General features: G+C 39.2%; 1 protein-coding gene across 6 annotated transcripts in view; it reads right to left on the minus strand.

The window, feature by feature from the left end:
* Positions 1–18,526, minus strand: part of Lrp1b (LDL receptor related protein 1B) — a 2,121,147-nt gene that overhangs the window by 1,190,483 nt on the left and 912,138 nt on the right. For all 6 annotated transcript variants that reach the window (XR_010064783.1, XM_063284873.1, XM_063284870.1 and 3 more), the window contains exon 5: positions 7,092–7,220. Coding sequence is in view for 5 of the 6 variants with exons in the window: in XM_063284873.1 (XP_063140943.1) it covers positions 7,092–7,220 (129 nt within the window). In the remaining variant the exon portion in view is untranslated. The remainder of the gene's footprint in view (positions 1–7,091; positions 7,221–18,526) is intronic.

The raw sequence follows: 18,526 nt of genomic DNA on the forward strand, positions 1-18,526 counted from the left end.
TATAGGTTTTTATAGTAAGATCTGATGATTTTTTGAATTTCCTCTGAATCTGTAGTTATGTCTCCCTTTTCATTTCTGATTTTGTTAATTTGGACGCATTCTCTGTGTCCTCTCGTTAGTGTGGCTAAGGGTTTATCTATCTTGTTGATTTTCTCAAAGAACCAACTTTTGGTTCTGTTGATTCTTTCTATGGTCCTTTTTGTTTCTACTTGGTTGATTTCAGCTTTGAGTTTGATTATTTCCTGCCTTCTACTCCTCCTGGGTGTATTTGCTTCTTTTTGTTCTAGAGCTTTTAGGTGTGCTGTCAAGCTGCTGACATATGCTCTTTCCTGTTTCTTTCTGCAGGCACTTAGCGCTATGATTTTTCCTCTTAGCACAGCTTTCATTGTGTCCCATAAGTTTGAGTATGTTGTATCTTCATTTTCATTAAATTCTAAAAAGTTTTTAATTTCTTTCTTTATTTCTTCCTTGACCAGGTTATCATTGAGTAGAGCATTGTTCAATTTCCACGTATATGTGGGCATTCTTCCCTTATTGTTATTGAAGACCAGTTTTAGGCCGTGGTGGTCCGATAGCATGCATGGGATTATCTCTATCTTTCTGTACCTGTTGAGGCCCGTTTTTTGACCAATTATATGGTCAATTTTGGAGAAAGTACCATGAGGAGCTGAGAAGAAGGTATATCCTTTTGCTTTAGGATAGAATGTTCTATAAATATCCGTTAAGTCCATTTGGCTCATGACTTCTCTTAGTCTGTCTATGTCTCTGTTTAATTTCTGTTTCCATGATCTGTCCATTGATGAGAGTGGGGTGTTGAAATCTCCCACTATTATTGTGTGAGGTGCAATGTGTGTTTTGAGCTTTAGTAAGGTTTCTTTTACGTATGTAGGTGCCCTTGTATTTGGGGCATAGATATTTAGGATTGAGAGTTCATCTTGGTGGATTTTTCCTTTGATGAATATGAAGTGTCCTTCCTTATCTTTTTTGATGACTTTTAGTTGGAAATTGATTTTATTTGATATTAGAATGGCTACTCCAGCTTGCTTCTTCTGACCATTTGCTCGGAAAGTTGTTTTCCAGCCTTTCACTCTGAGGTATTGTCTGTCTTTGTCTCTGAGGTGTGTCTCCTGTAGGCAGCAGAATGCAGGGTCCTCGTTGCGTATCCAGTTTGTTAATCTATGTCTTTTTATTGGGGAGTTGAGGCCATTGATATTGAGAGATATTAAGGAATAGTGATTATTGCTTCCCTTTATATTCATATTTGGATGTGAGGTTATGTTTGTGTGCTTTCATTCTCTTTGTTTTGTTGCCAAGACGATTAGTTTCTTGCTTCTTCTAGGGTATAGCTTGCCTCCTTATGTTGGGCTTTACCATTTATTATCCTTTGTAGTGCTGGATTTGTAGAAAGATATTGTGTAAATTTAGTTTTGTCATGGAATATCTTGGTTTCTCCATCAATGTTAATTGAGAGTTTTGCTGGATACAGTAACCTGGGCTGGCATTTGTGTTCTCTTAGGGTCTGTATGACATCAGTCCAGGATCTTCTGGCCTTCATAATTTCTGGCGAAAAGTCTGGTGTGATTCTGATAGGTCTGCCTTTATATGTTACTTGACCTTTTTCCCTTACTGCTGTTAATATTCTTTCTTTATTTTGTGCGTTTGGTGTTTTGACAATTATGTGACGGGAGGTGTTTCTTTTCTGGTCCAATCTATTTGGAGTTCTGTAGGCTACTTGTATGTCTATGGGTATCTCTTTTTTTAGGTTAGGGAAGTTTTCTTCTATGATTTTGTTGAAGATATTTACTGGTCCTTTGAGCTGGGAGTCTTCACTCTCTTCTATACCTATTATCCTTAGGTTTGATCTTCTCATTGAGTCCTGGATTTCCTGTATGTTTTGGACCAGTAGCTTTTTCCGCTTTACATTATCTTTGATAGTTGAGTCAATGATTTCTATGGAATCTTCTGCTCCTGAGATTCTCTCTTCCATCTCTTGTATTCTGTTGGTGAAGCTTGTATCTACAGCTCCTTGTCTCTTCTTTTGGTTTTCTATATCCAGGGTTGTTTCCATGTGTTCTTTCTTGATTGCTTCTATTTCCATTTTTAATTCCTTCAACTGTTTGATTGTGTTTTCCTGGAATTCTTTCAGGGATTTTTGTGTCTCCTCTCTATGGGCTTCTACTTGTTTATTTTTGATTTCCTGGAATTCTTTCAGGGATTTTTGTGTCTCCTCTCTATGGGCTTCTACTTGTTTATTTATGTTTTCCTGGAATTCTTTCAGGGATTTTTGCGATTCTTTCAGGCATTTTTGCGATTCCTCTCTGTAGGCTTGTACTTGTTCTCTAAGGGAGTTCTTCACGTCTTTCTTGAAGTCCTCCAGCATCATGATCAAAAATGATTTTGAAACTAGATCTTGCTTTTCTGGTGTGTTTGGATATTCCATGTTTGTTTTGATGGGAGAATTGGGCTCCGATGGTGCCATGTAGTCTTGGTTTCTGTTGCTTGGGTTCCTGCACTTGCCTCTCGCCATCAGATTATCTCTAGTGTTACTTTGTTCTGCTATTTCTGACAGTGGCTAGACTGTCCTATAAGTCTGTGTGTCAGGAGTGCTGTAGACCTGTTTTCCTCTCTTTCAGTCAGTTACGGGGACAGAGTGTTCTGCTTTCGGGCGTGTAGTTTTTCCTCTCTACAGGTCTTCAGCTGTTCCTGTGGGCCTGTGTCTTGAGTTCACCAGGCAGGTCACTTGCAGCAGAAAAGTTGGTCTTACCTGTGGTCCCGAGGCTCAAGTTCGCTCGTGGGGTGCTGCCCACGGGCTCTCTGCAGCGGCAGCAACCAGGAAGACTTGTGCTGCCGTTTCTGGGAGCTTCAGTGCACCAGGGTTCCAGATGGTCTTTGGCTTTTTCCTCTGGCGTCTGAGATGTGTGTGCAGAGAGCAGTCTCTTCTGGTTTCCCAGGCTTGTCTGCCTCTCTGAAGGTTCAGCTCTCCCTCCCACGGGATTTGGGTGCAGAGAACTGTTTATCCGGTCTGTTTCCTTCAGGTTCCAGCGGTGTCTCAGGCAGGGGTCCTACCGCTCCTGGGCCCTCCCCCACGGGAGCCCAGAGGCCTTATACAGTTTCCTCTTGGGCCAGGGATGTGGGCAGGGGTGAGCAGTGTTGGTGGTCCTTCTGCTCTGCAGCCTCAGGAGTGCCCACCTGACCAGGCGGTTGGGTCTCTCTCTCACAGGGTCTGGGGGCAGAGAGCTGCTGCGGGCCCCTAAAGTGTTTAATTACATATAGTTACACTTACCGAGATGGACACAGAATGAAAAATGTTTGGGGTAAATCCTCCATTTCTTGAATTAAGCTTCTTGCTTAATATTGTTCCCTTTCATCTTTATCACAAAGACTATGATCCCCCTCTCTTGATTAAGCATGTTTTAGAAAGATGTTCTTAAGGCTTGTAAATTTTACTTGTGCCCAGGTATGATGCTATAAAGATGAGATAACCAATCAAATGTATTAATTTACCTAATTATTATCATTTGAAAATAGGACCATACAGGCTTACCTTGGAGTGACCAGTTAAAATGCTATAACATTAATTCATATTGAAACTTTAGGAGCTTTATAAGAAGCTTGAAAGACACTTAACTGCATGTACCTATGAAGAAACTCTGTCTTCCAGAGCATTCTCTCTCTTCTTATTTTTCTTTCCATAATAATCTTTTTATTCACTTAACATCCCAATCACAGGACCCTTCTCTTCTCTCAGTCCAACCATACAAATCCCAAAACCCTGCTGCCCACTGCTTCCTGCCCTTCGCCTCTGAGAAGGGGAAGCCCTCATTGAATATCACTCCACCCTGGGACATCTAGTCCCAGAAGGACTAAACACATCCTCTCTTCCAACCAGACAGTTCAGGTAGGAGAAGGGATTTAAATGGCAGGCAAGAGAGTCAGACATCCCCAACGCCAATTGTTAGGAGCCCACATGAAGACCAAACTGCACATCTGCTACAAATGTGGAGGGGGCCTCAGGCCAGCCTCTGTATGCTCTTTGGCTGGTTGTTCAGTCTCTGTTAGTTGACTCTGTAGGTCTTCTTTTTGTGTCCCTGTCTTTTCAAGCCCATGCAATTCTATCACCCACTCTCCAATGCTAAATTCCACAGACCTAAAGAAACAGGGTGATGAGGAGGGAGGAAGTGTGAATCTCACTCAAAAGGGGACTATCAGAAGTGGCTGGAGAGAGGAAACTGGGTGGGAGTGGGCATGAGTAGAGGAAAGATGATGGGGATCAGTTGAGGGAGAGAGGAGCAAAAGAGGGCTGGCAGTGAGAATGGAAATCAGAGGGGGGTGTCTCTGGTGCTAGCTGGAGACCTGGGAGGAAGGGAATCTACAAAAGTCTATGGGAGTGACCCTAGCTGATATTTCTACCACTGGGAGGAAAAGAGACTGAAGTCGCTATATGTTCTATCCAGGAAGGAGGGAGACATCAACCCACCCACCAGACAAACCTTCAATGTAAAGTTTGTCCTACCTACAAGACATGCAGGGATAAAGGTGGAGCAGAGACTGAGGAATGGCCAACCAAAGACTGGCCCAACTGGAGACTCATCCCATGGGAGAGATACAACCTCTGACACTACTAATTATGCTCTGCTGTGTTTGCAGACAGGAACATAGTATAACTGTCTCCTAAGGTGCTTCATCCAGCAGCTAATGGAGCCAGACACAGAGACTCAGAACCAAACATGAGGTGAAGCTCAGGCAGTCTTGTGGAAAAGTGGGACACAGCACTGTGAAAGACAGTTCTCTGTAACACCCTCCTCCTTAGTCTGGTTCTAGCTAACCTCTTCATCATTTGGCCTTGATAGTTGTATATTTCCCTGATCTCTGGAAAATGTTTCACAATATTTTTCTTAAAGTTGGGCATTAACTTGAAGTGTATGTATAACCAAAAACAACTGTATTCTTTGGCTCATGTGCCATAAAAGTGAGAAAACTAAAACAGACTGATTTTTTTTCCTGAATTGTGCAAATGTATGGAATCAAATATTCAGGTGACCTTCAAAAGTAGTTGCCCTTTCATACAGACTTAGGACCATATCATTAGTAGTTCATTTCCTTCAAATTTTAAGTCAGAACCCTATCTCCATAGCAACTGTTTATTTTTCAAACTCTGTAGGTAGATATTGTCTTCAAGCTAAGGGCACAGAGGTGATTTGTATATTCCATTATCAGCTCCAGAGTCATCACCTTTCCTTGATACAGTGTGACATTACCATGTACCACCCTTCTCTAGTCACATCCTATTACTGTCAGATAAGCTGCTTCTGTAGAAAGGGGAGCAGTGTTTTCATGAGTCAGATTTATGACATTTCATTCCCCCTCAGTATCTTTAATATTGTGTGACTCAATAGAGACAGCAAAATACAGTATATTAATATGTTGAATCAGGACTCTCAAATGAAATCAACACAGAACATGGCTTAATGGTTTTAAAGATCTAAATTACACACCAAAATAATTAGTACCTTGTATATGAAGTTGATAATTCAAAGGACAAAAATCCCAAATATTGAACGAGGTTCTCTTTATGATTTGAATACACATTTTTTAAAAATAATTTGCATACTATCTCAAAGACATGGCAAAACACGTTATGAGGTCTATAAAAGAAACAGCAGCAACTTACTGAGTTTCATATTTCCCTCTTGTAATTTAGTACTTCCTAATAAACGCTCAAGAGAGGTGGGAGGGCAATCATTGCTTTCTCATTATCTGAAATACTTTATATGAAAACAGACTTAAGAGGAATTAATCAGCCTAGGTGAAATATTGTCTATAATATTCCTGAGCTAATTCAGCAGCATAAGATGACAGTATCCTGTTGTTTCTAGTATATCCCCAAGATACTTGATAAACAATATTTACCAAGGATTTAATTCCTACTGAAAGCAATGTAGAAAATTAGAGCTTACTGGGCTGCAAGAAGCAATAAAAAAGAAGCATTTTTAAACATCAAATTTCAACATCAAAAGATTGATATGTTAATTATATAATTTTGTTTTGAAGAATAAATTCATATTTTCATTTGTACCCCTACATCTCCTCATCATTTCTTTTTCTGCCCTTCCATTTATGTTTACTTTCCTTTCCTATCTCTGAAATTAGAAAGATAAATGGTAAATCATATAGTAAGTAAGAAAGAAAATTGACACTAAACTGAATTAATCTCAGGTCGTAGTTCAGTGATGTTGGGAAAGCATATAGACCACACACACACACACACACACACACACACACACACACACACACACACATTAAAATAGATAATATTTGAGAGCATACACCTTTAAACAGAGTCTTCATGGAACATCCCTTTGAATGCTAACCTTGTGGCAGAGCCTTGTAAGAGAATGGAGGAGCCACATGATTTGGATAGCCAAGAGCATCACAGGCTGGAATGTGGAACGACTCAAGGCGAGACCAGTACAGTTGAAGAAGGAAAACAATTTCAGAGATAGACAACAGGAGAGGGAGGAGAAAGGACAGGGGCAGGGGCATGGGATTGGAAAGGCAAATGGTAAGTTAAAATGTTAGGTCCTCAATCCTTCCAGTAGCTCTTGTACTCTCAGGATGGGAAGAAGGTAATAACAGATTTTCAGTAAAAGAGAAGTGAGCTAGGTTTTAGCAGTCTATGTTACATGTGGAGCAGAAATTTTAGACTCAAGGCAAAAGCTCCCAGAACACACTTATATTATATTATTCAGTAAAATATTGGCAGTTAAGATTCAATACTCCCCCCATTTTCTAATTAGACATTTCTCCAGTTGAATGGCTCTTGTATGAATGACAACTATCAAAAGTATTGCTTTGAGTTTCTAACACATATCAATGTGTAAACATGATCTTGCCCTAGTCCACATTGGCTGCACCATAGTGCAAAGAAAGAACTATGAAAAGGAATTAAAGAAAGGCTCTGGGGGTTGGGGATTTAGCTCAGTGGTAGAGTGCTTGCCTAGCAAGCGCAAGGCCCTGGGTTCAGTCCCCAGCTCCGAAAAAAAGAAAAAAAAAAAAAGAAAGGCTCTGGAAGAAGAAAGACTATAACTTACCATTTTTGACTTTGCAAGATCTGTTGTCTGACTGCATTATGTAGCCTTCCACACAACTGCAAACGTAGGATCCGTATGTGTTCTTGCAGGTCTGGCTGCAAGTACCATAAACACTACATTCATCTTGATCTGAAAGAAAAAAATTAGAGTCATTTCAAAGAAAATTTATGATTGGACACTTGACTTTTTATTGAAGAAAACACTTATTTTCAAATAGACAATTGTTTTAAAAGGTGAGATTATTCCAAAAAATTACTTGAAATATTTCCAACTAAAAGTCAAGTTCATTGTTGTCTTAATAATTACGTTAGAAGATTATATTTAGTATAAAATTATTTGCATATGTAAAAGGATACTGACTTTAGTTGTGTCGATCATGTTAGCTACCCAAATACTAGTGTTTTTAATGCTTTAAAATACACTCTTATAAATATTTTTGAATAATTCCAGTATTTAAAGAAATTACTCTTTCACTTTTTTATCTAAGAATTAAACTAGTAGAGGGTTTTTAATCTGAAGATTAAGTGTGATTTTTGAACCAAACCATGTAAACAATCTTCATTATTTTGAAAAGGAAAAACTATTAAAGGTATATTGCAACAAAATAAAAATATCATTTTTATATGTTTAACACTTTATTTTGATATTTGTTATTTGATATTGTTCTGTCTGTATGTCTGAGATGTATATGAGTATATGTAAAACCATGACACACATGTGGAGGTAAGAGGACAACTTACATAGTAGCTTCTTTCCAACATTTGTTTTTATGGGTTACAGTGACTCATCAATAGGCTTCAGATTTGTGCAAAAAAATGCTATCATCTGCTGATCTATTTTTCCAAGCTTCAAGACTTTGCTCTACATCCATTATTTTGATAAATGTCTTCAAAGTAAAACAAAGTTTTATTTCTCCAGTGAATTCACACTAGAGATAGAAACCACCCTTAAGTGAAACTTTAGTGACAGTTGCATGTCTAGTGGTATATGGCAAGCCCAAAAATGTTCAGTGGTATTGTAGAGGATATTTGTCTCATAATATTTTTTCTGGGATCCCCTAAACCTTGTACAGTCCTACAGATCTTTTCCATATATTTCATGATTTCTAATTTTGTTTCTATAGCGCGCGCGTGTGTGTGTGGGGGGGTGTATGCCCATGTGTGTATCTCTGTATGTATTTCTTCTGCCTCTTTTTGGTTCTTTGTTTCACATGTGTGGGTTTTTTTTTTGTTCTATTTTGTTGCGTCTATTTATTTTATCTTATTTTATTATTTTCACATGCCTATTCGTTTTACAAGAGAGTGAAAGAAAAGGTATGTGTTTAAGTGGGTGAAAAGTATGGAAAATGGTAGATTTGGGGTAAAAGAAAAGAAATAAATATATCTTATAAAATAATCTATTGTCAATAAAAAGAAATTTTCAGAATAAATTGAGTATAAGAAATATCATAATTTCCTTAATCCCTGAAACGTACACTAGCATTAGACTCTGCAGATTCTAGCAGGCATTGATGACATGGGGACTTCATGTGAAGGAGTCAAGTGATGCAAGGGTTTGTAAGAGAACTGGTAAATTGTAATCCTGATAATGAGGCAATTTGTATGCTCAGATGGTTGTCCATACTGCATAAAGCATTTAGAAGAGATTAATTAGAAAGGAGCCAGGAAATGATATTTGTTTATGAAAACTAAATAAAGTTGGGTTACAGGTAGATTGATGAATGTAGAAACTAAACTAGAATGCTAATTGAATATTTCAGAAAACTATGGGGTTGCAAACCCCTTAAGCTCCTTTAGTCCACCTCCAGCTTCTCTATTGATGTTCCCATGCTCAGTCCAATGGTTGGCTGCGAGAATCCACATCTGTATTGGTCAGACTCTGCCAGAGCCTCGCAGGGGACAGCCACACCATGCCCCGTTCAGCTATTGTGTCTGGGTTTGGTGTCTGCAGATGGGAATGTATCTGCAGGTGGAGCAGCCTCAGGATGGCCTTTCCTTCAATCTTTGTCCCACTTTGTCCCTGCATTTCCTTTAGACAGGAGCAATTGTGGGTTAATATTTTTCAGATGAGTGGGTAACCCCATCCGTCAACCACAGGCTATGCCTAACCTCTGGATATGTTCTCTACAGGTTCTCTCTCCCCTTTGTTGGGTATTTCGGCTAATGTCATCCTTGTTGAGTCCTGGGAACCTCTTGCTTTCCTGGCATCTGGGATTTTCTAGTGGCTACCCACAGTTCCCCATGCCCTACTGCTACACACCTCCATTCAATTTCCTAACCTTCTGTACCTCTCCCCCATCTCCTCCCACATCTGATCCTGCCCTCCTTTCCCTCCCCCTCCTCTTCTAATTTTTTTTTAATGTAGAGGAATGTGAGCTTGTGGTTTGACTCCATAGGCAGCAAAGAAACAGTTTTTTCAAGATAAGCAAAAAGGGTGGAAACTGAAGGGAACATTAATTAATTCATGAGATGGGATGGATAAATAAGAAAATGAAAAAAGTGAATATGTATAATTAGGTCTATGAGAATTAATAACACCACTGATGTATTTAAATACAATTAAGAAGTAAGGAGACCAAGTGATTTAATATATACCAGGGATACCTATAAAGATCCATGTTGAGAAATGTAATTCTAATGGTCAAAGATTAAGGAAACGAATTTAAGCACCCCACTGTTGGAGAACAAATAATTCCTTGGGATAATTTAGAGAGAGACTCTCAAGAGACCTGTATCAGCCCAAATGCTTGAATTACCCTAGATGCCTAGAACAAATGAAACTCAAGACGGATGATCAAAATGTGAATGCTTCACTCCTTCTTTAAAAGGGGAACAAGAATACCCTTGGCAGGGAAGAGAGAGGTAAAGATTAAAACAGAGACTGAAGGAACACCCATTCAGAGCCTGCCCCACATGTGGCCCATACATATACAGCCACCCAATTGGACAAGATGGATGAAGCAAAGAAGTGCAGACCGACAGGAGCCGGATGTAGATCGCTCCTGAGAGACACAGCCAGAATACAGCAAATACAGAGGCGAATGCCAGCAGCAAACCACTGAACTGAGAATAGGACCCCCATTGAAGGAATCAGAGAAAGAACTAGAAGAGCTTGGAGGGGCTCGAGACCCCATATGTACAACAATGCCAAGCAACCAGAGCTTCCAGGGACTAAGCCACTACCTAAAGACTATACATGGACTGACCCTGGACTCTGACCTCATAGGTAGCAATGAATATCCTAGTAAGAGCACCAGTGGAAGGGGAAGCCCTGGGTCCTGCTAAGACTGAACCCCCAGTGAACTAGACTATGGGGGGAGGGTGGCAATGGGGGGAGGGTTGGGAGGGGAACACCCATAAGGAAGGGGAGGGGGGAGGGGGATGTTTGCCCGGATACCGGGAAAGGGAATAACACTCGAAATGTATATAAGAAATACTCAAGTTAATAAAAAAAATAAAATAAAATAAAAAAAGAGACCTGTATCAGATTATAAGTGCTTGTTTTCCAAAGGTCTTTCAGTGCAATTTCACAAGGCATGCTCTGTGACAACCTGACTTTCTTTCCCTTGAGAATTTCCAGCAGAAAGAAAAGCCTGAAAAGTTCCAGGAGAGATGATCTCACCTCCAATATGAAAATATTTGCTCCCAAGAATGCCAGTGCTAAATGTCCAGGTTCTTTGTCCCTCTTCCTCCAAGAATTTGCCAGACATTTAAGCTTCAATCAGAATTTTCTATAAATATATTAATCCTTCAAATATTAACAATCTTTATCACTACTATGATGATAATACAAGGAAGGGGAGAAGGAGGGAGTGAGAAAGTATGGAAGGAAGAAATAGAGAAGAAAATGGGAAGTAAGAAAAAGGAGAGAAGATAGAAAAATAAAAAGAAAACAAGAATCTTTTATTGGAGTTCTTGCTTCGGGGTTGACTTCTGGGAAATCCAAAGCTAATAAAGGAATTTAATAAGGGAAAGAGGGAAAGAAAAACACTGCAGTGTAGCATAAGGAGCTATTTAAATTGGAAAAGAATTAATCTATATGGAATTCTTTGCTCTGACTTTGGATTTTTTTATAGTCCTATAATAACCTGAAGTCATGGATGGCTCATCAAAGTAAGTACTTTGGGAAATGGAAAGAAGAGTGTTTGGAGCCTTATCTACAGTAATGCTGAAAGAAATTTAGCTTTGCATTTGTAAAAGTTCACCCCTTGGTTGCAGTAATGATGCTTGCTTAAGTTCATAAACATTTCTAACTTTAATATTATTGGTTTCTATTTTAGTTTTATTGATATGACTGTGTTAATCAGGAGAGAATTGTGATTAATGATTTCCTTTGTCCTTTTAACCTAGGTAGCATATACTGCTGTGACACTTACGCAACTCCACCAACCTGGCTGCAGAAGAAGATGCATGCCATTTCTGATATGTTACATTCTTTTATCCTACAAAGACAAGAAATTGTCTGGAGATACATTTGAATAGAGACGAATGATCATCATATGTGGCAACTAAAGAGTTGAAGGAAAATAAAAAGGAACCCACTTTCTAAGAGCTACTTCAAGTACAATCAGCACATATTGCTTCTGTCTCTTCTTTCAACAGAAGAAACTCAATGTGGCTGAACTTTTGCCATTTGTTAGTAGGTTAAAGATCCTTAGATATGCACCATTTGTTGAAAATGCTTGTTTTTTCTTTTTCTTTTCTTTCTTTGTTCTATTGTATGGTTTTAGTTTCTTTGTGAAACATCAAGTATCTGTAGGTGTATGGCTTTATTTACAAGTCTTTGATTTTACTCTATTGATCAACTGTTGATCAATATCATAAGATTTTTATTACTATTACTCTCTGTTGTGTAGTTTAAAATCAGGCATGGTGATACGTCATTAAATCCTTTTATTGTACAGGATTGTTTTCATTATACTTCTTATTTTTCCATACAAAGCTAGGAATTGCTCTTTCAATGTCTGCAAAGAATTGCTTGGAATTTTGATGGGAATTGTATTGAATCTGTAGATAGCATGTAGAAGAATGTAAATAGATCGATCATGGTGCAATAATACAAGTCCATGTGGATCAAAAACCTCAACATAAAACTAGAGATACTAAATCTGATCGAAAAGAAAGTAGGGTATAGCCATGAGTATAGTGTTACAGGAGACAACTTCCTAACAAAATACCAATAGCTCAAGTCACTAAGGTCAACAATTAGTAAAACAGACCTCATGAAACTGAAAGGCTTCTATAAGGCAAAGGACATCCTCAATAGGACACAACTGCAGCTTACAGAATGGGTAGGCTCTTCACTAGCTCTATATCCAACAGAGCACAAATACTCAAAAGAAATAAAGTACTAAAAAAATTAGACACTCAACTACAAACCCAATTAAAAATGGGGTACACAGCTAAACAGAGAATTCTTAACAGAATATCAGGTGGTTGGGAACACTGACGGAAATGTTCAGGATTCTTACCTGGGTAATACAAATCAAAGCTACTCCAAAATCCCATCATATAGTGCTCAGCATGAAAAATAACAAACTCAAGTGACAGCATATACTGGCAACAATGTATAGCAAAGAGGGCACTCTTCCATTGCTGGTGGGAATTCAAATACATACAACCACTTTGGAAATCAATTTGTTAATTTCTAAAAAAAATTAGAAATAGATCTACCTTAAGACCAAGCTACACTACAATTGGATATATATCTAAAAAAATTAAGTTCCACAATACCACAAGAACATTTGCTCAAATAACAGTTTTATTTTTAATACTCAGAATCTGGAAACAACCTAGATATCCCTCAACCAAAGAATGGATAATGAAAATGTGGTACATTTAAACAATGGAATACTATACAACTATTAACTATCCTGAGTGAGGAAACTCAGACCTAGAAAGACATGCATGGTATGTACTCATTTATAAGTGGATATTAGAACATCAAGTACAAGATGACTCTGTTGCAGTCCACAGACTCAAAAAGCTAAGTAGCATGGAGAAACCAAGGGAGGATGTTTCAATCTTACTCAGATGTGGAAATAAAATAGACATCAGAGGTAGACAGAGGGAAGCAACTGGAACAGGAGTGGAGATCAGCTGTGTTGGGAGGAGAGAGGACTGAGAGAAAAATGGAAATCAATGTGGAATGCATCTCTAGCCATGACAGTGGTTTGGCATTGGGGAGTCTCACAGAAGTCTATGTAGTTGACCCTAACTGAGACTCCTACCAGTGAGAGATATAGAGACTGATGTGGCTCGCTCCTGTAGCCAGGCAGGACTTTCAATATGCATGGGGCTCAACAACACACCCACAAAGCCCTTTACCCAAAATGTGTCCTGCCCAGAAAATGGACATGGAGAAAGACAGAGATTGAGGGGATTACCAACCAACAGCAACTCAAATGAGACCCATCCTATGGAAGAGAACCAATCACTGACACTACTAATGACACTCTGCTATGCTTGTAGATTGGAGCCTAACATAACTGTCCTGTGAGAGTCCTCATCCAGCAGCTCATGGAAACACATGCAGAGACCCATGTCCAAACATCAGGAGGAGCTCTGTGTGTCTTATAGAAGAATTAGAGGAAGAATTGAGTGAACTGGAGGGGAAATAGATACCACAAGATCTCTAGAATCAACTAAACTGGGCTCATGGCAGCTTTTAAAGACTAAACCACCAGCCAAAGAGCACATAGGGGCTGGACCAAGGCCCTCTGCACATACGTAGAAAATGTGCAGCATCGTTTCCCTGTAAATCCCCTATTCAGTTGATTCTGAGTCTGGTGACTTTTTTTTTTTTTATTTTTTATTAACTTGAGTATTTCTTATATACATTTCAAGTGTTATTCCCTTTCCCGGTTTCCGGGCAAAATCCCCCTCCCCCCTCCCCTTCCTTATGGGTGTTCCCCTCCCAACCCTCCCCCCATTGCCGCCCTCCCCCCATAGTCTAGTTCACTGGGGGTTCAGTCTTAGCAGGACCCAGGGCTTCCCCTTCCACTGGTGCTCTTACTAGGATATTCATTGCTACCTATGGGGTCAGAGTCCAGGGTCAGTCCATATATAGTCTTTAGGTAGTGGCTTAGTCCCTGGAAGCTCTGGTTGCTTGACATTGTTGTACTTTTGGGGTCTCGAGCCCCTTCAAGCTCTTCCAGTTCTTTCTCTGATTCCTTCAACGGGGGACCTATTCTCAGCTCAGTGGTTTGCTGCTGGCATTCGCCTCTGTATTTACTGTATTCTGGCTGTGTCTCTCAGGAGCGATCTACATCCGGCTCCTGTCGGTCTGCACTTCTTTGCTTCATCCATCTTGTCTAATTGGGTGGCTGTATATGTATGGGCCACCTGTGGGGCAGGCTCTGAATGGGTGTTCCTTCAGTCTCTGTTTTAATCTTTGCCTCTCCCTTCCCAGCCAAGGGTATTCTTTTTCCTCATTTAAAGAAGGAGTGAAGCATTCACATTTTGATCATCCGTCTTGAGTTTCGTTTGTTTTAGGGATCTAGGGTAATTCAAGCATTTGGGCTAATAGCCACTTATCAATGAGTGCATACCATGTATGTCTTTCTGTGATTGGGTTAGCTCACTCAGGATGATATTTTCCAGTTCCAACCATTTGCCTACGAATTTCATAGACTCGTTGTTTTTGATAGCTGAGTAATATTCCATTGTGTAGATGTACCACATTTTCTGTATCCATTCCTCTGTTGAAGGGCATCTTGGTTCTTTCCATTTTCTGGCTATTATAAATAAGGCTGCGATGAACATAGTGGAGCACGTGTCTCTTTTATATGTTGAGGCATCTTTTGGGTATATGCCCAAGAGAGGTATAGCTGGATCCTCAGGCAGTTCAATGTCCAATTTTCTGAGGAACCTCCAGACTGATTTCCAGAATGGTTTTACCAGTCTGCAATCCCACCAACAATGGAGGAGTGTTCCTCTTTCTCCACATCCTCGCCAGCATCTGCTGTCACCTGAGTTTTTGATCTTAGCCATTCTCACTGGTGTGAGGTGAAATCTCAGGGTTGTTTTGATTTGCATTTCCCTTATGACTAAAGATGTTGAACATTTCTTTAGGTGTTTCTCAGCCATTCGGCATTCCTCAGCTGTGAATTCTTTGTTTAGCTCTGAACCCCATTTTTTAATAGGGTTATTTGTTTCCCTGCGGTCTAACTTCTTGAGTTCTTTGTATATTTTGGATATAAGGCCTCTATCTGTTGTAGGATTGGTAAAGATCTTTTCCCAATCTGTTGGTTGCCGTTTTGTCCTAACCACAGTGTCCTTTGCCTTACAGAAGCTTTGCAGTTTTATGAGATCCCATTTGTCGATTCTTGATCTTAGAGCATAAGCCATTGGTGTTTTGTTCAGGAAATTTTTTCCAGTGCCCATGTGTTCCAGATGCTTCCCTAGTTTTTCTTCTATTAGTTTGAGTGTGTCTGGTTTGATGTGGAGGTCCTTGATCCACTTGGACTTAAGCTTTGTACAGGGTGATAAGGATGGATCGATCTGCATTCTTCTACATGTTGCCCTCCAGTTGAACCAGCACCATTTGCTGAAAATGCTATCTTTTTTCCATTGGATGGTTTTGGCTCCTTTGTCAAAAATCAAGTGCCCATAGGTGTGTGGGTTCATTTCTGGGTCTTCAATTCTATTCCATTGGTCTATCTGTCTGAAGGGCATCTGGGTTCTTTCCATTTTCTGGCTATTATAAATGCAGTTTTTATCACTATTGCTCTGTAATACTGCTTGAGTTGAGGGATAGTGATTCCCCCTGAAGTCCTTTTATTGTTGAGGATAGCTTTAGCTATCCTGGGTTTTTTGTTATTCCAGATGAATTTGCAAATTGTTCTGTCTAACTCTTTGAAGAATTGGATTGGTATTTTGATGGGGATTGCATTGAATCTGTAGATTGCTTTTGGTAAAATGGCCATTTTTACTATATTAATCCTGCCAATCCATGAGCATGGGAGATCTTTCCATCTTCTGAGGTCTTCTTCAATTTCTTTCCTCAGTGTCTTGAAGTTCTTATTGTACAGATCTTTTACTTGCTTGGTTAAAGTCACACCGAGGTACTTTATATTATTTGGGTCTATTATGAAGGGTGTCGTTTCCCTAATTTCTTTCTCGGCTTGTTTCTCTTTTGTATAGAGGAAGGCAACTGATTTATTTGAGTTAATTTTATACCCAGCCACTTTGCTGAAGTTGTTTATCAGCTTTAGTAGTTCTCTGGTGGAACTTTTGGGATCACTTAAATATACTATCATGTCATCTGCAAATAGTGATATTTTGACTTCTTCTTTTCCGATCTGTATCCCCTTGATCTCCTTTTGTTGTCTGATTGCTCTGGCTAGAACTTAAAGAACTATATTGAATAAGTAGGGAGAGAGTGGGCAGCCTTGTCTAGTCCCTGATTTTAGTGGGATTGCTTCGAGTTTCTCTCCATTTAGTTTAATGTTAGCAACTGGTTTGCTGTATATGGCTTTTACTATGTTTAGGTATGGGCCTTGAATTCCTATTCTTTCCAGGACTTTTATCATGAAGGGGTGTTGAATTTTGTCAAATGCTTTCTCAGCATCTAATGAAATGATCATGTGGTTTTATTCTTTCAGTTTGTTTATATGATGGATCACGTTGATGGTTTTCCGTATATTAAACCATCCCTGCATGCCTGGGATGAAGCCTACTTGATCATGGTGGATGATTGTTTTGATGTGCTCTTGAATTCGGTTTGCCAGAATTTTATTGAGTATTTTTGCGTCGATATTCATAAGGGAAATTGGTCTGAAGTTCTCTTTCTTTGTTGTGTCTTTGTGTGGTTTAGGTATAAGAGTAATTGTGGCTTTGTAGAAGGAATTCGGTAGTGCTCCATCTGTTTCAATTTTGTGGAATAGTTTGGATAATATTGGTATGAGGTCTTCTATGAAGGTTTGATAGAATTCTGCACTAAACCCGTCTGGACCTGGGCTCTTTTTGGTTGGAAGACCTTTAATGACTGCTTCTATTTCCTTAGGAGTTATGGGGTTGTTTAACTGGTTTATCTGTTCCTGATTTAACTTCGATACCTGGTATCTGTCTAGGAAATTGTCCATTTCCTGAAGATTTTCAAATTTTGTTGAATATAGGTTTTTATAGTAAGATCTGATGATTTTTTGAATTTCCTCTGAATCTGTAGTTATGTCTCCCTTTTCATTTCTAATTTTGTTAATTTGGACACACTCTCTGTGTCCTCTCGTTAGTCTGGCTAAGGGTTTATCTATCTTGTTGATTTTCTCAAAGAACCAACTTTTGGTTCTGTTGATTCTTTATATGGTCCTTTTTGTTTCTACTTGGTTGATTTCAGCTCTGAGTTTGATTATTTCCTGCCTTCTACTCCTCCTGGGTGTATTTGCTTCCTTTTGTTCTAGAGCTTTTAGGTGTGCTGTCAAGCTGCTTACATATGCTCTTTCCTGTTTCTTTCTGCAGGCACTTAGCGCTATGATTTTTCCTCTTAGCACAGCTTTCACTGTGTCCCATAAGTTTGAGTATGTTGTATCTTCATTTTCATTAAATTCTAAAAAGTTTTTAATTTCTTTCTTTATTTCTTCCTTGACCAGGTTATCATTGAGTAGAGCATTGTTCAATTTCCACGCATATGTGGGCATTCTTCCCTTATTGTTATTGAAGACCAGTTTTAGGCCGTGGTGGTCCGATAGCATGCATGGGATTATCTCTATCTTTCTGTACCTGTTGAGGCCCGTTTTTTGACCAATTATATGGTCAATTTTGGAGAAAGTACCATGAGGAGCTGAGAAGAAGGTATATCCTTTTGCTTTAGGATAGAATGTTCTATAAATATCCGTTAAGTCCATTTGGCTCATGACTTCTCTTAGTCTGTCGACATCACTGTTTAATTTCTGTTTCCATGATCTGTCCATTGATGAGAGTGGGGTGTTGAAGTCTCCCACTATTATTGTGTGAGGTGCAATGTGTGTTTTGAGCTTTAGTAAGGTTTCTTTTACGTATGTAGGTGCCCTTGTATTTGGGGCATAGATATTTAGGATTGAGAGTTCATCTTGGTGGATTTTTCCTTTGATGAATATGAAGTGTCCTTCCTTATCTTTTTTGATGACTTTTAGTTGGAAATTGATTTTATTTGATATTAGAATGGCTACTCCAGCTTGCTTCTTCTGACCATTTGCTTGGAAAGTTGTTTTCCAGCCTTTCACTCTGAGGTAGTGTCTGTCTTTGTCTCTGAGGTGTGTTTCCTGTAGGCAGCAGAATGCAGGGTCCTCATTGCGTATCCAGTTTGTTAATCTATGTCTTTTTATTGGGGAGTTGAGGCCATTGATATTGAGAGATATTAAGGAATAGTGATTATTGCTTCCCTTTATATTCATATTTGGATGTGAGGTTATGTTTGTGTGCTTTCATTCTCTTTGTTTTGTTGCCAAGACGATTAGT

This window comes from Rattus norvegicus, chromosome 3 (assembly GCF_036323735.1).
Source record: "Rattus norvegicus strain BN/NHsdMcwi chromosome 3, GRCr8, whole genome shotgun sequence".
Lineage (NCBI taxonomy): Eukaryota > Metazoa > Chordata > Mammalia > Rodentia > Muridae > Rattus > Rattus norvegicus.